The 20,965-nt window shown below is 35.5% G+C and overlaps 1 protein-coding gene across 1 annotated transcript in view; it reads left to right on the top strand.

The window, feature by feature from the left end:
- cntnap5a (contactin associated protein family member 5a) overlaps positions 1 to 20,965 on the top strand; it is a 79,403-nt gene that overhangs the window by 13,450 nt on the left and 44,988 nt on the right. The window contains exons 2-3 of the mRNA XM_048194071.1: positions 13,674 to 13,784; positions 15,041 to 15,234. Coding sequence (XP_048050028.1) covers positions 13,674 to 13,784; positions 15,041 to 15,234 — 305 coding nt within the window. The remainder of the gene's footprint in view (positions 1 to 13,673; positions 13,785 to 15,040; positions 15,235 to 20,965) is intronic.

Genomic DNA, 20,965 nt, shown 5'->3' with positions numbered 1-20,965 from the left:
GCAACCCCCCTGTGCACGTCCCTGAGTTAAGTTTAGGTATTGGGTAGGATTAAGTGATGTAGAATATGGTCATGTAGAATAAGACATTAATGTGTGCTTTATAAGTACTAATAAACAGCCAATATGCTAGTAATATGCAAGTTAATAAGCAACTAGTTAATGAGAATTGGTCCCCAAACTAATGTGTTACCTAAAAATGTATATTATATCAGGATTTGTACCCAACCCCCATGCACAGTATAAAATTACACCACTAGACTCTGATGACTCACAGTCTTAGGAAGACAAATCAGAACTGTCACTGACTGGGAAAAAAAAATTATGCTCCTGGGCATATTCCAGAAAACAATCAGATGAAAATTTGCACTAAATATATGTTTAAAAAGCTTTTATATTATCTTTTTGCAATATATTGTATTGCACTTGGGGGTTCAGTGAGTGTTCAACCTGCATGTCTGGGTCTTGTCTTGCTGCCTTTAATTATGAGCAATGGTGCACTCCGGGTGTAACATGCTGTTTTACATCCTTAGCTTGAGTCTCAATCAACAGCTTGGTTGATGCTAAAAATTAACTTGGCTAGGCTTCCTGGTGGGTGACCTTCTCTCGATCAATTTAGCAGTTGTCTTGGCAATAAGGTCCCTATAGTTTTCTGGCAAATATGCACAAAATTAGCATGAACCTCTTTTATTTTAAGTGAAGGTGTCAGTATGATCACTAAGGTTTTTCACATAATATGCAATGCATTTTTGTGAAGCTTTGTATTAAAGAGATGATTAAAAGAGATCTAAGAAAAATCTGAAGAGCATAAATGGATAGCAGTTATCATTGACTTTGAAAGAAGGGTTAATGTTTCTTGGGCCCGGCTACAATTTCTATTTAAAATCATTGGAGAGAATAACGTATCAAGGCATTGAGTAATGTTCCTATTAGGCTTCATGATGCATATCTGTCACAAAAAGTATTCCTTCCCATTCTGCATGGGAAGGTCAAGTTCTCATATGGTTGTCTATGGAACAGTATTCTCATGCTAACTGCTAGGCCAGCAAATCCCTGGGCCAGTGTGCATGCAGAGCTACTGCTTTAGGACATCATTCATGTTTTCAAAAAGAGACCACACACTAATGACAGTCCTCACACTACTGCTGAAAAAAAAAACAAAAAAAAAAAACACTTTTTTTAGATGGGCTATGCTGTTCTGTTTCTGGCACAAGCTTGCACAAGCTGTTACTGGAATAAGACAATGACTGTTACTGGCACAGGCTGGTTAAGCTGGCTATTGTTGCAGGTAGACCATCTCAACCTGTGTAGCCATGCCAAAACCAGCATGAATGTCATCAAAATATAAAGCCATCAAGGCATTTTCACTCCTAGACTGAGAGAACTGAAATATTGTTTTCATCCAATAAAAAAAAAAAAAAAAAAAAAGTTCTGGTCACATTTCCCAAGCCACTGTGGCTGCACAATTGACCTCACGGGTGACACTAAAGCTATTTTGCTGAAACCAGCAATGTAGTCCCTTCCCTGGTCACTGCTAATAATAAATGTGCATATAAATTAGATGTGCATAAAGATGTTCCTGCAATGCTCTTTTACTTGTAAAATGCTCACAAAAGAAATATCTCTCTCATTAATGCAAACTCAAAACTTTCCCAGCATTTTATGGGCTAATATGCTGATTTATAAAATGGTTAGTTCCTGTCCTTGATTCTGATTGGTCAATAGCTGTGTTTTATTCACGATAAAACACGGCTATGACCGCTTCACCCAACGGATCTGTGTATCACTACACAACACCCTTAGCAACCACTCTTATCAATGTAAACTGTTAGTTCTCAATTGATATTGTTCATTGATGCTTTCTGTATTATGTAGAAGAGTAATGTGAGAAAGAGATCGAGTAAGTGAGTTTATTACCTGTATTCAGATTTAGCATTTTCCTTCAGGTCAGTCCTATGTTCATAATAAAAAATTTGTTTAAATGTCTAATGTATTATCTTGTCCTTTTAACAGTTAATGAGTTTTCCCGTGACTGACAGCGCTAGTCAGAGCATTTGTCAGTTGCGTCTTGTTCTGTGTTCACAACAGTTAAGTCTTTTCAACGTAAAAGTCTTCCCTACTGACTGACACACTCATAAAGACAAGTTGCGTCCCAAATGATGCACTAAACACTATGCACTTTTACTAGTGGTTAAACGGATCGTTGTTGATCCGTGATCCGTACGGGCCATGGTTCGGCACGTGATTTGCGGATCACTTGCGAGTTTAACTGCAATAGAGTGAAAGGTTATCATTTGCACTTTTTTTTATTTGAACAAGGTGAGAATTCGGACATGTATCTACCAGATGTGTGAGTGGAAGGAGTCTTAAAGTGACAGCAACCTAAAAATACCTGCTGTTGTCTGTCATGTAAATAAAACAACAAAACACAGCTTTAACAAAGATTGATCTATATTAAATTTATACAGTGAACAGTGTCATTTTACATTTAATTATTACATTTCTGTATGTGAAAATTAATACTAGACCTTATACTTTAGTATTTGTAAATTTATGTTGTATTTATCTATGCTTGTAAATGGTGTAGAGTATTTGTTCTTTTTACAGTCTGTTCACTTTAATAATGTTTTAGTTAGGCTAGTAGTTTCTGCTGTGGTATCGGAGTAGTTAAAGTGGGCTAAGTAATAAATGCAAAGTTATCCCCCACCCCCCAATTTTTTTTGTGCTGATCCGAAAAATGATCCGATCCATGACTTAATAACCGTGATATGATCCGAACCATGAGTTTTGTGATCCGTTGAACCACTAACTTATACGCTATGTACTATGTACTCATCCGTGTAGTGTATGAATTTTATACGTTTATTTTGTAATTAAACATCTGAGTCTGACCACCCCCCCGCCCCGCGCAACGTAATTAAAGCTGTGACAGAGTGCATGAAGTGTCCAACGTTCCACACTTCATTTTTTTCCGTTAATTTAGTGCATCATCCAGATATTTAAAGTGCACTTTTTCTTTTTGGAATTTTCTGTGTGAACACATTACTCGCACTATTTGTACTTAAAAACGTCATAGAATAGTGCATAAGTGCGCAAATTGGGACACACCTAGAGTCTTTGCTGCCATCTAATGCCATAATAATGTAACTTCTGTTGCTGTTCACAGTAAGGGACTATTTTTTCGGGTGGAAGGAAGGCTTTTGGTGAAAGTTTAATTCATGAAAGTTGCATTGATACAAATTTTTGGCTTTGATATTTGTTAGGCTTCGCATCACGCCCTTCAGCCGTGACTTATTCACTATACAGCACAGCCTCTCGTACCTTATTGCTGACATATACCTCTTTTTTTTTTTTATATATTGTTATACCTGGTATTTTTTGTAATGTAATTATTTATACGATTATACCTTGTTCAATATACTGAAATTACAGTGATGTTTGGTGATTTATTTGGACTACATTTGTAGTAAAGTGTACACCACTGTTCAAAATTTATGAGGTTAGTAAGATTTTTTAAACGTTTTCAATCTTCAGTGTCACATGATCCTTCAGAAATCATTCTAATATGCTGATTTCAAGAAACAGTTTTTATTAGTAGTAGTACTGAAAACAGTTGTGCTGCTTAATATTTCAGTGAAAACTGTGATACAGTATACATTTTTATGATTCTTTGAATGCATAGTTCTTTAAAAATAAAGCATTTATTTGAAATAGCAAGATGTATAATGTTACAAAAGATTTGTCACTTTTGTCGCCGGTCTCACAGATAAGGCTTAAGTTAGTCCCAGACTAAAATGCATGTTCGAGCTGTTTTAACTGAAAGTAAGTTGTACTGACAGATCTTAAAATATGTCAGTACCATTGGTTTGTCTCAAGATGCACACCAGTAAAAAATTTTCTGAATGTTTATAAAAGCTATTTAAATGCCTAAATGAACTAAGGCCTATCCTAGCTTAGACTAAGCCCTGTCTGTAAAACTGGGCCTTGATATCCTTACTGAAGCTTTGAATGATAGTGTACTAGTATCCTTCATAATGTTGTTTAACCTAGATGGTTTGTAATTTAAAATGGTTTCCAACTGAACCAGTTTAGTTAATCTGTTCTGGATTTTTCAGTGGAGGCCACTAATGCACATTTTCTTTTTATCTATACTGTTCGATAGTATATGTATATTTGGCTCTTGTAATCTCAGGGACAACAATGGCTGAGAGAGAAATGCTGAAGCTGATAGCTTTTGTTTAACCTGTTTTTCAGTGCTGAGACTGTGGGAAAAAACACTGAGCTCAGATAGTCTGTCAGAATAGCTTTTCCTTTCTCTAATCAGCTCACCTGCCAGCAGTGAAAGTCTCAGTTGAACCGTAGAACTAAACAAGGATTCAGTATTGTTTTTTTACTGAATACTGTTTCACTTTATTTTTTTAAGCCTGAACAAATTGCTATTTTGGTCTTAACATTGAGTGTTGACCTTTTGGCTACTCTGAATGCTTACAAAGGTCAAAAGATTGTTACAGTTTGATGCAGTCAGACACTTTATGACATGCTGGCGACCACAAGTGTCCTCGTTAATCTGCTGACAATTGTGAAATATAATTAATGCAGCCAGCATCTGTTTGGGCTGCAGTCTGTGACAGTGGGAGTCAATGATGTTAAAGATGGATGACTCGCACTAAACGAATGCTGATAGAATCAGATATTGAGAGCTTTCATTTCCCAGCATGTGTAGGAGTGAGAAAGCTATTTATGCTTATCATTGAGAGCAGGATAATACAATTACATTGATACTAAATGCATATTATCATTGAGGGACAGTTTTCGACTATTAATCTTTTGCTAACACAAATACACAAACTGCAGAACAAAAACAAAATCCACTTGAGCTTAATGAAAATGGCCATTCTGTGTTGATTAGAAGACAAATGAGAGCAGAGTTCAGGAGAGACACTAAATTACCAGAAATCATGTAAATGAAGACCAGATCTAAGCACAAGTACTAACTGAAAGGGCCTGATTTGAATTACAGAGAGTGTAATTCACACATGCATTCCAGTCTTTACATAAGAATTGGAAGTCAATGTGTTTTTCTCTGGTTTTGATGTCAAAGCATAAACACACATGCATTTATTCAGGACATGCAGACATTGAATAAACCATCTGAATGCTGTTAAAGGTGTGCATGTGGAGTGAAATTGGTGTAATATGGAAAATTCTTGAGTGAAATATGTTTAGTAGATTTTTGCCTATTACACAGATTTCACTCAGTCTGCGCATAAACACCTTTACTGCTATTCAGGTGGTATTTTTTTTAATGTGTGCATGTCTAGTTTGCATTTAGAAGTCAAAACCTTCTGAATCTGCCAATTTCTATATCTTTTCTAATAAAAAGCTTCTAACAAGCTGCGGTGTAGTGCTTCCCTCAGGGGTGTAGCCGTCATTTCAGAAGTGAGGGGGACAGAAATGTCGGGTGTAATACCAGTTTATCTGACCTTTGTCTGTCACATGTAGGTTAAGATGATGAAGAGAAGGATGAAAAAGGTTCCAAAACAAAGTATTTATTTAAAAACAAACTCAAATAATCCAATGCAAGAAGCAGGTAACATGTAGCAAGACACAAACAATAGGACAATGAGGAACTGAAAACAGAGGGCATTTATACACAAGATAACAAACTAAATGTCAAGCAGGTGTGATCATTAAATGAGTGTCCATGGTAACAGATTAATGGCAGGAAACTAGAACAAAGGAAACATGTGACTGAAGTCAAACCAACTAAAAGTCCAACTAAAAACCAACAGACTGTGACATTGTCTAATTGACAGATTAGATTTTATTTTATCTCATCTCTTGCTTTTAATTTAGTAAGAAATCAAATACATTAATATCTATGAAAATTGTTTCCTGTATTTTATGATATGATGATTTTAAGTCCTCATGGATTTTATACAATGTAAAAAAAAATGATTACAGAATAAGGCAGAAAATATACAGTATCAAACGTTTGGAAACATTACAGTTGTTTAATGTCTTTGAAACAAGTCTCTTCTACTCACCAAGGCTGCATTTATTTGCTAAAAACAGTAATATTGTGAAAAAGTATTACAATTTAAAATAGCTGTTTTCTATGTGAATATATTGTAAATTGTAATTTATTATTCCTGTGAATTTTCAGCATCATTACTCCAGTCTTCAGAGTCACATGATCCTTCAGAAATCATTCTAATATGCTAATGTGCTCATTTCAAACATTTCTGAGTATTATCAATGTTGAAAACAGTTGTGCTGCTTCAATGTTTTTGTGGAAACCGTGATACCATTCAAACATTTGTGGGAAGATTGAAAAAAAGAGATAAATTAATACTTTTATTCATTCAAGTATGCATTAAATGGATCACAGGTAACCGTGAAGACATTTAGAATGTTACAAAATATTTCTATTTAATAAATGTTTTAATAAATTTTATAAATAAATGTAAAAAAAAAATGCTGTTAATTGAACTTTCTATTTATCAAAGAATCCTGAAAAATAAAATGCATCATAATTTCCACAACAATTTTAAGCAGCACATTGATAATAATAAGAAATGTTTCTTGAGCAGCAAATCAGAATAGAATGATTTCTGAAGGATCACGTGACACTGAAGACTGGAGTAATTATGTTAAAAATTCAGCTTTGCATCACAGGAATAAATTACATTTTAAAAGTATTAAAACCAAAAAACAGTTCTTTTAAATTGTAATAATATTTCACAATTTTGCTGTTTTTACTGTATTTTTGATAATAAATAAATAAATGCAGCTGTGGTGAGCATAAGATACTTCTTTTTTAAAACATTAAAAAATCTTACCAACCCAAAACTTGGTAGTGTACTGTCTATCATTGAATAACTTTTTTTTATTTCTAAAAATGTGTATTGCCCCTTAAAGGTGCTAAAGAGGATGTTTTGTTTTATATATTTTTGCAATATTACTTGAAACTGTCTTTACTAACTGATAAAAGACTATTTATTAGGTGCACTGAAAGGAATAATTTTAATATACATCATCTGTGCACGAGGTAGGGCCTTAAAAACATCAGCCAATCATCGCGTAAACGATTGGCCCTCTGGCTTGTCAATCACTGCCGTGACGTTCCTTGTGAGAGACGTGCGCGGATTGGCCCTCTGGCTTGTCAATCACTGCCATGACGTTCCTTGTGAGAGACGAGCGCGGCTGCGCGCTCCAGTAACTTTCCACACTCCACAGGTGCCACATGCAATGTTTTTGTCAGGAGACAGGAGTAACAACTGCAGATTATGAGTTACCTGCGGTGAGTCCGACATAATGAATCCACTAACACGACACAGCGAATGCCGGTGGTAAACACTCGTGTTCCAATACGAGTGTTTACGAGTTTTGGGAGGCATTCCTTCGAAGGAGAGGGGTTGTTCTTACGCATGCGCTCATTTCAAAAACTCAGTAACAGTCTTTGGTTTCTCAGTCGACGAAAAGATCCTCTTTAGCACCTTTAAGTAAGTTCCCCCGATTGCTGCTTTTAGTGTAGCTAACTTCGTTTTCCAAAGTGCCTTGTGGTTTAACCTATCCCGATTAAGATTAGCTTGTAGCTTGGTGAGTTACACTTTCAAAATAGCTTGCAAAATAGTGTGAATATAGTGTTTTGTGAATTTAAACAAACTCGGTGTGTCTAATTTGAATAAACAAAGTGTAGTGGTATAATATGAATTGCGTTTCTCACAGCTAATGAGACTGTAGATAAAAATTAGAGGAATAGGAAGAATAAAAGGGTTAAATCATAAAGGGGTTGAATGGTGCCGTTAGAGCGTGTGAAAGTGTCATATGCATAATCCCTGAGGAGTTCTGATGTATTACAGCTGCTATGTAATATACACGACGGGAGAATAAGACACTCAGATGTATGAAAACAGCTTGATCCTCTTCATTTGGCTCTTAAATCAGTATTACAGACATCTGTTCACATACATGATATAAGTGCAGTCAAGTCAGGTCACGCAGAGGGTTTTTGCAGCAATGAAATGATATTTTACCTCATCTGCACTCAATCCTTGTTACTTCATCGAGCTGAAAACATTGTTCGGCTCCCTCTAGCCAGTCATGCACACTATTTGAAACCGAATGGATTCACTAAATGAACACAGCTCTCGACCCGCAGATGGCTGGAATGCAGTGATTATTGTAATCGCTTGGCCGCCAGTTTTCACTGTGTCCTCGCTTGCTCTACAGCAGATTAGAGTTTCTTGCTGTGCACTGGCGTGGAGACGTGGAACAATGGGGAGAGAGTTGGAGTCCAAGCAGATCTGCTCCCCTGCCTTATCCCGGATCAGCGGCCTGTGAGTGCTGACACGCTCAGATCGCTGTACTCATAATCTGCCACTCCACGCTGGAGGCACAGTAATCCTAAACGCAGCTCAACAAGCACACAGGGAAAGCCGGGGCCGCCACAGGCTTTCTCTAAAAGGTTCTTGTCATTGCCCTTGTAAGTTTGTGCAGTAATACTACATGATGTATTGTAACTTAGATATTTTGATTCCTTTCATCAAAAGGTGCAGATTTGTTCAGTAATGTGCACTAAATGCCATCTATCAGTGTGGATGAACATGACAGTTTCTGACTTTTATGCACATTACACTCATACTTGTGAGTTTTAGAGACCGGACTACACAATAATTAATTCCCTTACTTGATTCTCCCATTATCTCCACTGCTAAAGCATGATAATAAGTGTGTTTCATTGTTTAATTTTCACTCTTCGCATCACCAAACAACATTCTGCAACTAGCATATCTACAGACCCTTGCGAAAAAAGTCCACTTTGGCTTACTTATTAAAAGAGTACCTACTGTATTACAGAAATAATATAGCTACTTTCAAAGAATATACTTAGGTGTGAACTCAATGTTCTTTTTTCAGATACTTAATTGCATGTTAATTAAATGAAAATGGGTTACACTTTATTTTAAGATGTCCTTTTTTACAATGTAATTATACATTTAAGTACTGAATAATATTAATCAGGGCTCGAAATTGACTTTTTTACTTGGTAGCACTGGTGCATCCAACTTCAAAAATTTAGGAGCACCACAGCTAAAAAGCCTTGTCATTCGCTTGTCCAAATAAAAAATCTGCTTGTCTGGAAAAAATAGGATGTTTGTGTTGTAAATATAATTTACTGAAGCAATATTCTCATCAGTGTTCACTCAGCTTTGACATTTAAATCTGCATATTTGTGGTATTTACCCCGAGGGCATTTTTTTTTACCTTTATAAAGGTATTATTTTCCCCTAATCTTATTAAATGCTTCATCTTTCATTTTTAAATTCATAAATTTGATCAATAAATGCAATTAGAATAATAAGATACTATAGGGCTGTTACCAGTCAAATTAAATAATTTACACTGGAAAATTACAACTGCATTAAATAATGTTATGAGATTGTTTTCATTTTTTTTTTTAATATACAAATAAGAAATGTTGGAAAGAATGATTACTTTTAAACATGAAACTAAACCGCCAGTAGGTGGCGGGAGGTGACCGTGTTAATGAGTGAGTAATTGAGTCATTCATTGAAACGATTCGTTCGAACGGATGATTCATTCAATAATGACGCAGATGTTTATGAATAGGTCATTGATTCTTTGACTCAACCGATTCGTTCAAAATGCTGAATCATTCAGTAATGAAAGAAAACACGATTGTGTTGTCATGAAATGTGAGATGGTTCTGCTGTGATCTTTGTTTGGAACTATTTTCGCCGCTGAAACAAAACAAAAACAGTCACTATTGCGTCTAAAATGTAAGTGGTTTAATGTTAACTACTTTTTACAGTTCATTGACCTGTTGTATCAGTGTTACATTTTCAATCGTGATGCTTTATTCAGGATATTCATGAAAACTGTACTCTTGGTCCTGTAATGTTGCTTAACTGTATCATATGTTTTAAATATAAAAAACTTAAGTGTTAATGTCCAGTCGTGTGTAACGGTTCTTTTCATCTTCTCTCTTCAGCTCTTTATATTTTGCGCGCTAGCTCCCTGTCACGTGACAACGAAGCGCAGTGAAAGGGAGTGATTGATATTAACCAACCTAAAATCTGCTTTAAACTTAAGAACATATAGATGAAGTTTAATTGGTTGCGTGATAGAACGGTGGACCAGTCACTGTATCAGCAGCTCACAGCAGGCATGCTGTGCTGTAATTAGCGAATGTTTTGTAGAGAAATGAAAACAGGTCGCACCTCAACAATTATTTGCAAATATGTTTTAAGGTCGCACGTACATTTAGGGAGCATATGTGACTAAAATGGTTACGGAGCACCTAAAGGGACGTGGTGGTGGAAAAATATTGGGATGGGAGGAACTTTTTTTTTTTTTTTTTTTTTTTCAAATCTTTTGCGTTCCCTCGCAAAACTTTGCGTCCCCCCGAGAAACCTTGCGTTCCCTCGCAAAGATATGTGCCTTCCCTCGCAAAACTTTTGCGTTCCCTCGCAAAGATATCATCATTCCCTTGCTGTGAGCTCGGATTAACACTCACAGCAAGGGAATGATGATATCTTTGCAAGGGAACGCAAATATCTTTGCGAGGGAACGTAAAAGTTTTGTGAGGGAATGCAAATATCTTTGCGAGAGAACGCAAAAGTTTTGCAAGGGAACGCAAATATCTTTATGAGGGAACGCAAAAGTTTTGCGAGGGAACACAAAAGATTTGAAAACATTTTTTTCCTCCCATCCCAAATTTTTTCCACCACCACTTCCCTTTAGGGGCTCCGTACAATTTCGAGCCTTGTTAATTAACATCTTGTACTTACTATAGGGTTAGGATTAGGCTTTTGTTTAGGATTTGTTGCATGTAATTAATTATGCATAATTTACGATAGCATTTACAGTAAATGCAATGTGTAACAAAGACACTATAAATACTGTTACTTGAAAATAGTGTAAATTTATATTAATTACAATTATCTGATCTTAAGTAGTATTTAAGTGCATCTTTATTTGTAATGTCATAATTACTCACTTCGGAAACACTCTACAATAAGGTTCATTAATTAAACATTAGTCAATGTATTAACTAACATGAACTAACCGTGATGAGCAATACATTTGTTACTGTATTTACTAATCTTCGTTAACGTTAGTTAATGACAATACAGTTGTTCCTTGTTTGTTCATGTTAGTTCACAGAGCATTAACTAATGTTAACAAGATTTAAGTAATGTATTAGTAAATGTTGAATTAACATTAACAAAGATTAATAAATGCTGTATAAGTGCAGTTCATTATTAGTTCATGTTAACTAATGTACTGTAGTTAACTAATGTTAACTAATGAATGTTATTGTAAAGTGTTACCCTTACTTCTATTGTCTTTTATTCTGTACTGCTGAATGCTTTATGCTTTATATAAACTAAAATATACTTCAATTTCATTTCTACTGAAATGAATATGTCATGTATTTAAATATATTTGTAATTACACATTTGTAATTGATGAAATTTTAAATATAATCACTTTAAATGTAAACTCAAATAACGTACTACAGCTATACAAATATAATCATGTACTGTTAGTCAACACTTCAAAATATCTGAACTTCTATAAAGCATGATAAAGAAAAACAATCATTTAAAAAGTAAAACTTTTAATTTGACATTTAGTATAAAGTGTGAAGGTGTACTTTCTTAAAGTGCTCTTTAGTGGCCTTTTTTCCCATTAATGTTATGTTTTCTGCAAGTACACTTTTCATTCAGATGACTTCACAATAAAACAATTTACTTCTTAATGTGTTAAACTTTTTCAATTAACACCAAACAATTGAATGCTATGATGTGGAGACTAGAATAGCTATATTCCTAGTAAATGCCACATTGCAGTTATTTTCCGTTTAATGTCAGTGTCGTGCCATCATCATCTGGAAAAAATACTCAAAACCCAAATTCCCGTAATTGGATGAAAGTTCATTATTCTCATCTTAGGAATCCATGCAAATTGTAAGGTCTGCTTAAATAAGAGCTTCTCATTTTCTGACAATTAACGTTTCATGACAGCTTTCAGGAAAGAGATCTTATTTTCTGCTATTGTTCGCATCACTAGGAATCTGCAAAGGTCAAGAGAGCTTGAACATAAGAATATGATACAGAGAAGAGATTCAGACACTGCGGTGACTTCACATATGTATGAAGGTCAAAAGTGGTTAGCGCTTAGTGGGAGGTTAATAGCTGAACATATGTCGTCTAAATTTAAAAGGAGGGGTTATCTGGAGCGTGCAGCATTTCTCTGTTATGCTTTTTGTGATTGAAGTAATTATTCATATATCTGACTCTGCGAATTGATGACTATCATTTCATTATGTTTATAGCTATCAATTTATTTAAGTGCCCTTCCAAGGCTTTGTCTCTCGCAAGTACCTCTGGACGGCAAACATAAAGTACACCAGAATGTTTTTAAATGGAAGTGTGTTTGTGGAATGCAACACCGGTAGGGAGCTGACCGAGAAATCCCATGTGTAATTATTGATATTCAATTACCCTTTCATATCTCTTTCTTCCTGCCTCAAGGCCTTTGCTGGCAATGCAAAGTAATTAACATCATTTGGGGAGCTGTAATGAAAACCACAGTGAAAGAAGCTGAGCATCTTTAGCAGACACCCAGGAGAAGGTTTGAGATGTTTGTCGACATGCTAATTAAATTCATTTTGATTTTCAGTCATTGATTACAAACATGCGGTTGTCTTTACAGTTCAAAATGGCATTTGTGGTGTTTAATAGTAGGTTTTAAAGTATTTGTGTCCTGAAGCCATTGGAAGTCTGATGTGGGACATTATAGGGGCAACTTTCATTGACCTTGTAAAAGCATGCTTGTTTTATGGGCAAAATGTTTACTAAATAATTTTTAAAAAAATTCTAGCTGATTTTTTTTGTGTGTGTGTGTGGATTTTGTGAGCTAGAAATGTTTTTTTTTTTTTTTTTTTTTGTAGTATAGTATAAATAGGTCTTGTCTGTGAACTTTACATGATAAAATAGCACATAACCTTTTCTATCAAACAGTAAAGTCAAGACCCCTACTGAGTTTTAACCCTAATTATGACACATTCACTAAAGTACAGAGGTATATTTTGCTGTTACCATAGAGATAACCTTCAGCAGTTGCTTTCTTGACCCAGAAACCTGTTTTCTCTTCATCTCATTTTTAAGCTTCTGACCACTACGCCATTTTTTGTTTAAATTACAAAGATTATGCATCCTTTAAAAAAAATGTAAAACCATGTCATTGTCAAATCTTTATGTGTGTGTTTGTTTTATTTTATTCAAATAATTGCTAAATTTAATTTAATTTGATATCTGTACGTTGATTTCCATTTTTTTTTTCAGGTTGTGCCTCAAAATCTACAGGTCTGAACTTAAAAAGGTTCACTCAGTTATTCAGACTCTCTAGCATACAACTAGGTGTGATATGAACAACATAAAGATGAATTTGCCATGAAGTTCCACACTATCAGGTTTTCTTTAACAGATGTATTAGTGAAGAGATCCATCTCACCTGTCTGATGGAAGATTATCTCAACAGTAAAGGATTTGCCTGAAGAAAATCTTACACATTCGTGAGTAGAGGGGTTTATTTTCATATTAGCTAATATTTGTCTGTTTTTTATTTGTTGTGTTATCCAGACAGCTGTGATGGATCTCTGGCATCTCTTCTGCCAGCAACTTCCTTTCAGAGCTCTTCACATTTCTCAGACAGTCGGGCTGCATATTTTGCCAAGCTAAACAAAAGAGATGGTAAGTTTAAGTTCTTGTTTGTTTGTTAATTTATTCATATCTGGGTCAGTTAAGGAGAGAACATAAATGACACCTAGGGAATTTAAGCCTTCTTAGAGTTATGGGAGCCTTTTGTTTATGAACCCATTGAACCTCTTCTGCATACAAAAGTTTTCAAAAGTCCTGTTCAAAATGTGACACTGAAGACTGGAGTAATGGCTGCTGAAAATTTTAGCTTTGCCATCACAGAAATAAGTGAAATTTTAAAATATATTCAGTTATTTTACATTGTGAATGTAAATTCACTATATTGTTGTTTTTACTGAACTCGTGTTATTCAGCTATGCCAAGGTAAATTCAATTTTCCATTCGATGGCACCTTTAAAGAGACAATACTCAGCAATAGTGTTGACTTATGAATTTGCACATGGTTTGTCTTAAAGCATATATCACATAGACAAATAAACAACATTAAAAACTTGATTTTCACCACAGGGGGACTTTAAATCATATGAATAAATTATAGATTGAAGAAATACCGTACAAGATGCATTGATGCAAAGCACTAATTAAATATTTACTGCATCCATGTGCTTTTAAATCATGCCTAAAATGACAAAACAAACAAACAAAACAAACAACAACAACAAAAAAACTACAACTTCAGAAAATGGCAAGTTGATGCGTTATTGAGCTGTTTGCTTTCACCCTATCTCTGCATGTCCTGAGCTATTTATAGATGTGACCAACCTCTGCGTGCATCTGTAACAAACTAAATGATTCCTGTCTCTAGGGGGTCTGTGTAAACGCTGCTTCTTTCAAGTCAGAGGTCCCCAGTTTAAAATTCTGCTCTGATCTGCTCCTGTGGTGTCCGCAGTGCTTGAGTAATGAACCTCTCTGCCCAAGTCAGACCAATTTCTCCACACAGTTCTGAGCTGGAAGATTGTAGAGGCAGAAATGCATTTTTATATGGAGCGCATGTGCCGACAGCCTTCTGCGATCTGAAGTGAATGCTGTACATGTTAAGTGAGGTCAAGAGGTCGAGGCTCTTGGCTTGTTTTTGGAGTGGAAGCAGTCTACTGATTGACAGCAGCTCAGCCCATGAATACAAAACCAACTGAAAAGCCAAACTGAAATGCAGATTTTATAATTTCATATAGTCGCTTCAATGAAAACCTGTACCGGTTTCCTTTCCTGTATGTCTTGCTTTTGAGCAAGGGTACTATTTGACACTCAAAGCTTAGTAAGATTTTAATAGACTTAATGGGGTTCTCTAGGAGGAGGTGGTTGGAGCCCAGAGTCGATGGACAGGTCGCCCTGGCTGCAGGTTGACCTCCAGGACCGAATGGAGGTCACAGCAGTGGCCACACAAGGTCGTCACGGCAGCTCGGACTGGGTCAGTGCCTACATGCTCCTGTACAGTGACACCGGACGCATCTGGAAACAGTACATGTTGGAGGACAATGTTGGGGTAAGTGTGTGTATTTTGGTACCAATTTATCGGAAAACCCCGAAGGGCCTTATTTTGTGAAAATGACTGGCTGTCTGTGCATTATCCTGCTTGTGTAATAAATGAAGAAATACAAATGAGATATTGATTTTGGTCTAAATTATTATATTATGTGGGAAGAAATATTGAACTCGTACAGCTATGGGAAATCAGTTGTCTGGGGCAATGGAAGATTATACAGTTTAGTGGTCATTATACGAAATTATTACACAGCAATCTGGAATACTAAATTCAGATTGGTCAGTCACAACATTCTGCAGTTGAATATTTTTTTTGTAATGATCGTTAAACTGCATATTTCACCATTGTCTCTGACAACCAATTTCCTACAATGTGGTAGTTCAGTGCTTCTCATATTACTCCTCATTCTCTTTCTTTGCACATAATCAAATAATTTGAATTCAACTCAATATTTCATGTCAGTTTATTTATTTATTTGGCAATAGTGGCGTAATGTACATTCGCCCGATCATTAGTGGAAAATAAACCCCTTCGGGGTGATACAAGACTCTTTTGCTTTGCGTCTGGGTTCTGATCACCTATTTAAATTCACTTTCAAAAGAGTGTATGAAGTCATCCTTTTTGACAATCTCTTTTTTAATACTTACTGATTTAATTGATTATGCATCACCTGTGCTGCTGCAGAGGAAAATGATGGTCTTGTTTTGAACATCTTCAGTGCAGCTTATTTTCATGGGCTGAATAGTTCTGATCCCATTAACTGAACTCTGAATTCAGTTACAAACATATGAATTGCTGCCAGCAATTTCTGAGATTCCTGAAATACAACGTACTAATGATGTTGAACTTGCCACAGCCTCTCAATCATCACAGGTGTTTGAAGATAGCTTGATCCACCAACACATCTGTTGTCTTTGTCCTCAGGCTTGGCCTCCACACTTATAATGCCTGTAAATGATGGAATATTCATTGTCTCATATTGCTGCTTTGTAATTATATTCAAACGACGAGACTGGCGCTTTATTAAAGATATAATGACATTTTCAAAGTGTGTTTAATGAAAGGAGAAGATTACAGTCGAGTAAGATGTAATTAGCTTTTAATGTGGTGGAAATGTAGAATAAAGTGGTAAAGGTAACATGTTCAGCAGTGTGAAGTGATGCAGTAATAAATTCTCTGCATTTTACAGGTTTGATTTGCTTGGTTTAGCTGTACTACAGACAGTTTTTTCTTGTCTCTCAGCTTTATTAATACTCCACCTGCACTTTTATTTGATACACAATTGGCTCATTATAAAGCTCTGAATTTTTGACATGATATACAGTAAGAAATGGTGTCAGACACTGAGTCACACTGTGCTGTCATGTGTAATGGATTGATTTAGTAATCTGTATATAGCCTAAATGTTTCTGTGGTACCAGTTGATTGATTTTATGTTAATTCTTCAAAAAAGTGTCGTTTAGAAGCTTGATCCTTTACACATAGATACATCAAAGCATCACAGAAAAGACATGTCTATATATATATATATATATATATATATATATATATATATATATATATATATATATATATATATATATATATATATATATAAATATAAAGGATATAAATATATATTCCTATAAGTGAGGTATTGGGAACATACAGACATTTTCAATTGTAATCATGTCAAGTCAAGTCATCTTCATTTATATAGCGCTTTTCATTATACATAATGTTTCAAAGCAGCATCACAGTGACAATAGAAAAATTATTATCGAGCTAAAGTTGGTTTTTGATTGAATCACTTCCATTGTAAAAATAGTTAATTATTACTTTAGGGGCCGCTTAAATGACACATTTTCTACTGAAAAAACCCTGAATACCTTTAATGCATTCTTGCCGTTCATTTACGTGTTTAGTCTATAGGTTTGCGTGTTTGAGTGTGTATGTGTGCAGAAGCTTGGTCTTTTTTTTTTTTTTTTTTTAAAGTGATAGCTGCCAAATTACTTGTCTCGCATAATACAGAAAAATGAGTTGTGTCCGCGGATCTATGCGAACAGGAATCATTTTGAGAACGTTTTATCTTTATCTAAATTTCGACACCTGCATTTATCGCAAAGCAATGATTTGTTTTAAATATAATGTATACAGTAAAATCTACATATTTTCACACCAAATGAAATATTACAAGCTTTTATTCAATCTCTTACAGTATGTATATTTATATTACTTTAAAAAATTTGGGGTCAGTTTTTATTACTTTTTATTAAACAAGGATGCATTAAATTAATCAAAAGTGACAAAAATGTTACAAAAGATTTTTATTTCAAATAAATGCTGTTCTTTTAAACTTTCTGTTCGTCAAAGAATCTTGGAAAAATAGTATCAGTTTCCACAAAAGAAATATTAAGCAGCACAACAGATTTGAACATTGACAGTAAGAAAAATGTTTCTTAAGCAGCTAATTAGCATATCTAAATGCGATCTTTAGGATCATGTGGCACTGAAGACTGGAGTTATGATGCTGAAAGTTTAGCTTTGCCATCACAGGAACAAATTACATTTTAAAATATATAAAAATAGAAAACAGCTATTTTAAACTGCGATAATATTTCTCAATATTATGTTTTTTTTTACTGTAAGACATGCAGTCTTGCTGAGCACAAAACATTCTCTCAGAAATGAAAACAAACAAACAAACCATCTTACAGACCGCAAACTTTTGAAAAGTAGTATGTTTTTCTCCAGCTGCCTTGGCTTATTTTTTCTACGACGACGACATAATATTCTCATTCTTTTGGCATTATTGTGAAAACTCATTATGCAAAGATGGTACATTAGGCTGATATTTTCCCAGCAGCAAAATTTAAAGACAGAGCGAACAAATATTTCCAGTCATCAGATCCTCAGCGCTCTTGTATTAGCATTCCTGAATGTATGGATAAAAGCATCTTTAAAATGCAATGTAAGCCTCTTTGGATAAGATGTATAAATGTAATGAAAAATGAATCTTCTGCTTTTTCCTTTCTTTCTTTCTCTCCCAACTAACTTCACTTTTCTTATTTTAGCGAGCTGTGACAAGCCAACAGTAAAGAGTATTAGACAGCATCAAGGGTTTTATGTTCACAGTGTTTATGTGAAAAGAAAGTGTCTGCCAAATTAAAAGAATGGCTTGTCAATAAAAAGAACAAGAAGAAAAACACTCCTAATTTGCTCTCAAGCTTGTTTTTTGTTTTAATGAGTGTTATATCTGTATCAGAAGTGGCGGGGAAAGCTGGCAAAGGTTTTGGGCTGAGAGGACGGCGTAACCGCAGAGCTTGTTTGCCTCCGCTGTATGTCAGAGAAGGTCTTCGTGTAGAAAGGTGTGAATGGGCTCCCCAAAGTGACAGATAATTGCTCTCTCCAGTCTGCACTGCTACTGCTGCTGAGTGTGTTGATGCGTAATAGTGTTTGCTGTGAAACAGAGGAGGATAGAGAGAAAGAAACAAGTGCGTCGTCTTGTAAAAGCATGATTTTCTTGTATTTTTAATCAATAACCAGTCAATAATCTCACAAGAAAACTATTTTACGAGGTGCTGAATTACATGAAAAGAGCTCATGTCGCATTAAGTCTTAATATTGTGGCCTCGGTGAACTAAAGATAGCCTTCAAAAGCTGAAATAGCTGTTGACATGTATCTTTCTGGAGTTTCCCTGACACATTTCATTCTTTGTCTTCATCTTCTCTCATCTTGTATTGCCATCATCTCCTGGCGGGGAAACAGGATTCGCCTACGTTGACTGAAAATTGCTGACTGCATAAGCTTTGTGGGGGCCTTGCCACGGTCATTTCTTTCGTCTTATAGCCTGTGGGGCTTCGAGCTACTGAGCTGTGTTCGTGCCGTCCTTTGTCATTTTCTTTCCGCAGACATTCTGTGTGTTTCTAGAATGTGAGAAGGTTACCCGGAGACTTTCTAGTCTTCCAGGGAGGATTTGCTCTTTAGAATGACAGGAATCAAACTGGAAAACGTTAACAACATGACAGATGTTAAAACTAGCTGTTATAATCACGACATCCAGGATACCTCTATATGATGGATCATTTTTCTTTCAAGCAGCACTGTAATGACAGAAAGACCTTTTATATTTTTCTTCCCTCCCTCTTTTTCCCTTTGTCCTTTGTTCTTTTTCACTTTTCTCCTTCTGTCTTTTTTGTCTTTCAGAATAGATTTCAAGCTTGCATTCTCTCCATTAATGTATAAGCCAAGGCCTGCTTCACACCACACACAAAAGATTTTTATTTTGGCGACCATATTAACAGGTTACAGTATTCACACCGCAAGCATGAGTGGAGCAGTACCACTTAGCAGGAATGTAGCTGAAGGAGGTGTAAGCTGAGTGTTAGTGCCGTGCCTATTTTTGCCACACATAAAGTAGCTTTCTGAACTATATATGGTCCAATATATGGTTCTCCTCGCTGTGTAAATTAAATTTCATGACAATAAAGTTTGTAATAAATTAGCTATAGCTAATTAATTAGCTATATGAAACAGGCCTAACAGTCCTTAATCAGGAGGGACACAAAACCTTGTTCAAACTGGTGAACCTTTAAGCATTCCCCCCACACCCCCTGAGTGGATGTAGCCTGCTCAAGGGGGCAGATTTTGTGAAATCCTGGCAGTTCTTTCAAGCAGATCATTGGATCAATACCATAAAGGCTTTGCCTTACGTCAGCAAAACTGTTGTTGTGCTTGAATAACTGGAAGGTTCAAAACTTGTGAATAAGGAGGCAGACTATAAAGTCTTTGAACTTTGAAATATTCTATGCTTTTTCCATTGATACAAATACAATACAATTCTATTGTTGAACTAGGTATGATCCATTGCATTAAAGGTGCCCTAGAACTTTTTTTTAAAAGATGTAATATAAGTCTAAAGTGTCCCCTGAATGTTTCTGTGAAGTTTCAGCTCAAAATACCCCATAGATTTTTTTTAATTAATTTTTTTAACTGCCTATTTTGGGGCATAATTAGAAATGAGCCGATTCAGGGTGTGTGGCCCTTTAAATCTCGTGCTCCACGCCCCAAGAGCTCACGCTTGCCTTAAACAACATAAAAAAAGTTCAAACAGCTAATATAACCCTCAAAATGGATCTTTATAAAAGTGTTCGTCATGCAGCATGTCTAATCGCGTAAATACAGTGTTTATTTTGATGTTTACATTGATTCTGAATTAGTTTGAGGCTATGCTCCGTGGCTAACGGCTAATGCTACACTGTTGGAGAGATTTATAAAGAATGAAGTTGTGTTTATGAATTATACAGACTGCAAGTGTTTAAAAATGAAAATAGCGACGGCTCTTGTCTCCATGAATACAGTAATAAACGATGGTAACTTTAACCACATTTAACAGTACATTAGCAACATGCTAACGAAACATTTAGAAAGACAATTTACAAATATCACTAAAAATATCATGTTATCATGAATCATGTCAGTTATTATTGCTCCATCTGCCATTTTTTGCTATTGTCCTTGCTTGCTTATCTAGTCTGTTGATTCAGCTCTGCACAGATCCAGACGTTCTGCCCTTGTCTAATGCCTTTCATAATGTTGGGAACATGGGCTGGCATATGCAAATATTGGGGGCGTACACCCCGACTGTTACGTAACAGTCGGTGTTATGTTGAGATTCGCCTGTTCTTCGGAGGTCTTTTAAACAAATGAGATTTATATAAGAAGGAGGAAACAATGGAGTTTGAGACTCAC

This window comes from Megalobrama amblycephala, linkage group LG6, assembly GCF_018812025.1.
Source record: "Megalobrama amblycephala isolate DHTTF-2021 linkage group LG6, ASM1881202v1, whole genome shotgun sequence".
Classification (NCBI taxonomy): domain Eukaryota; kingdom Metazoa; phylum Chordata; class Actinopteri; order Cypriniformes; family Xenocyprididae; genus Megalobrama; species Megalobrama amblycephala.
Note: the sequence above shows the minus strand (reverse complement) of the source record. Positions and strands in the feature narration are given on the sequence as shown.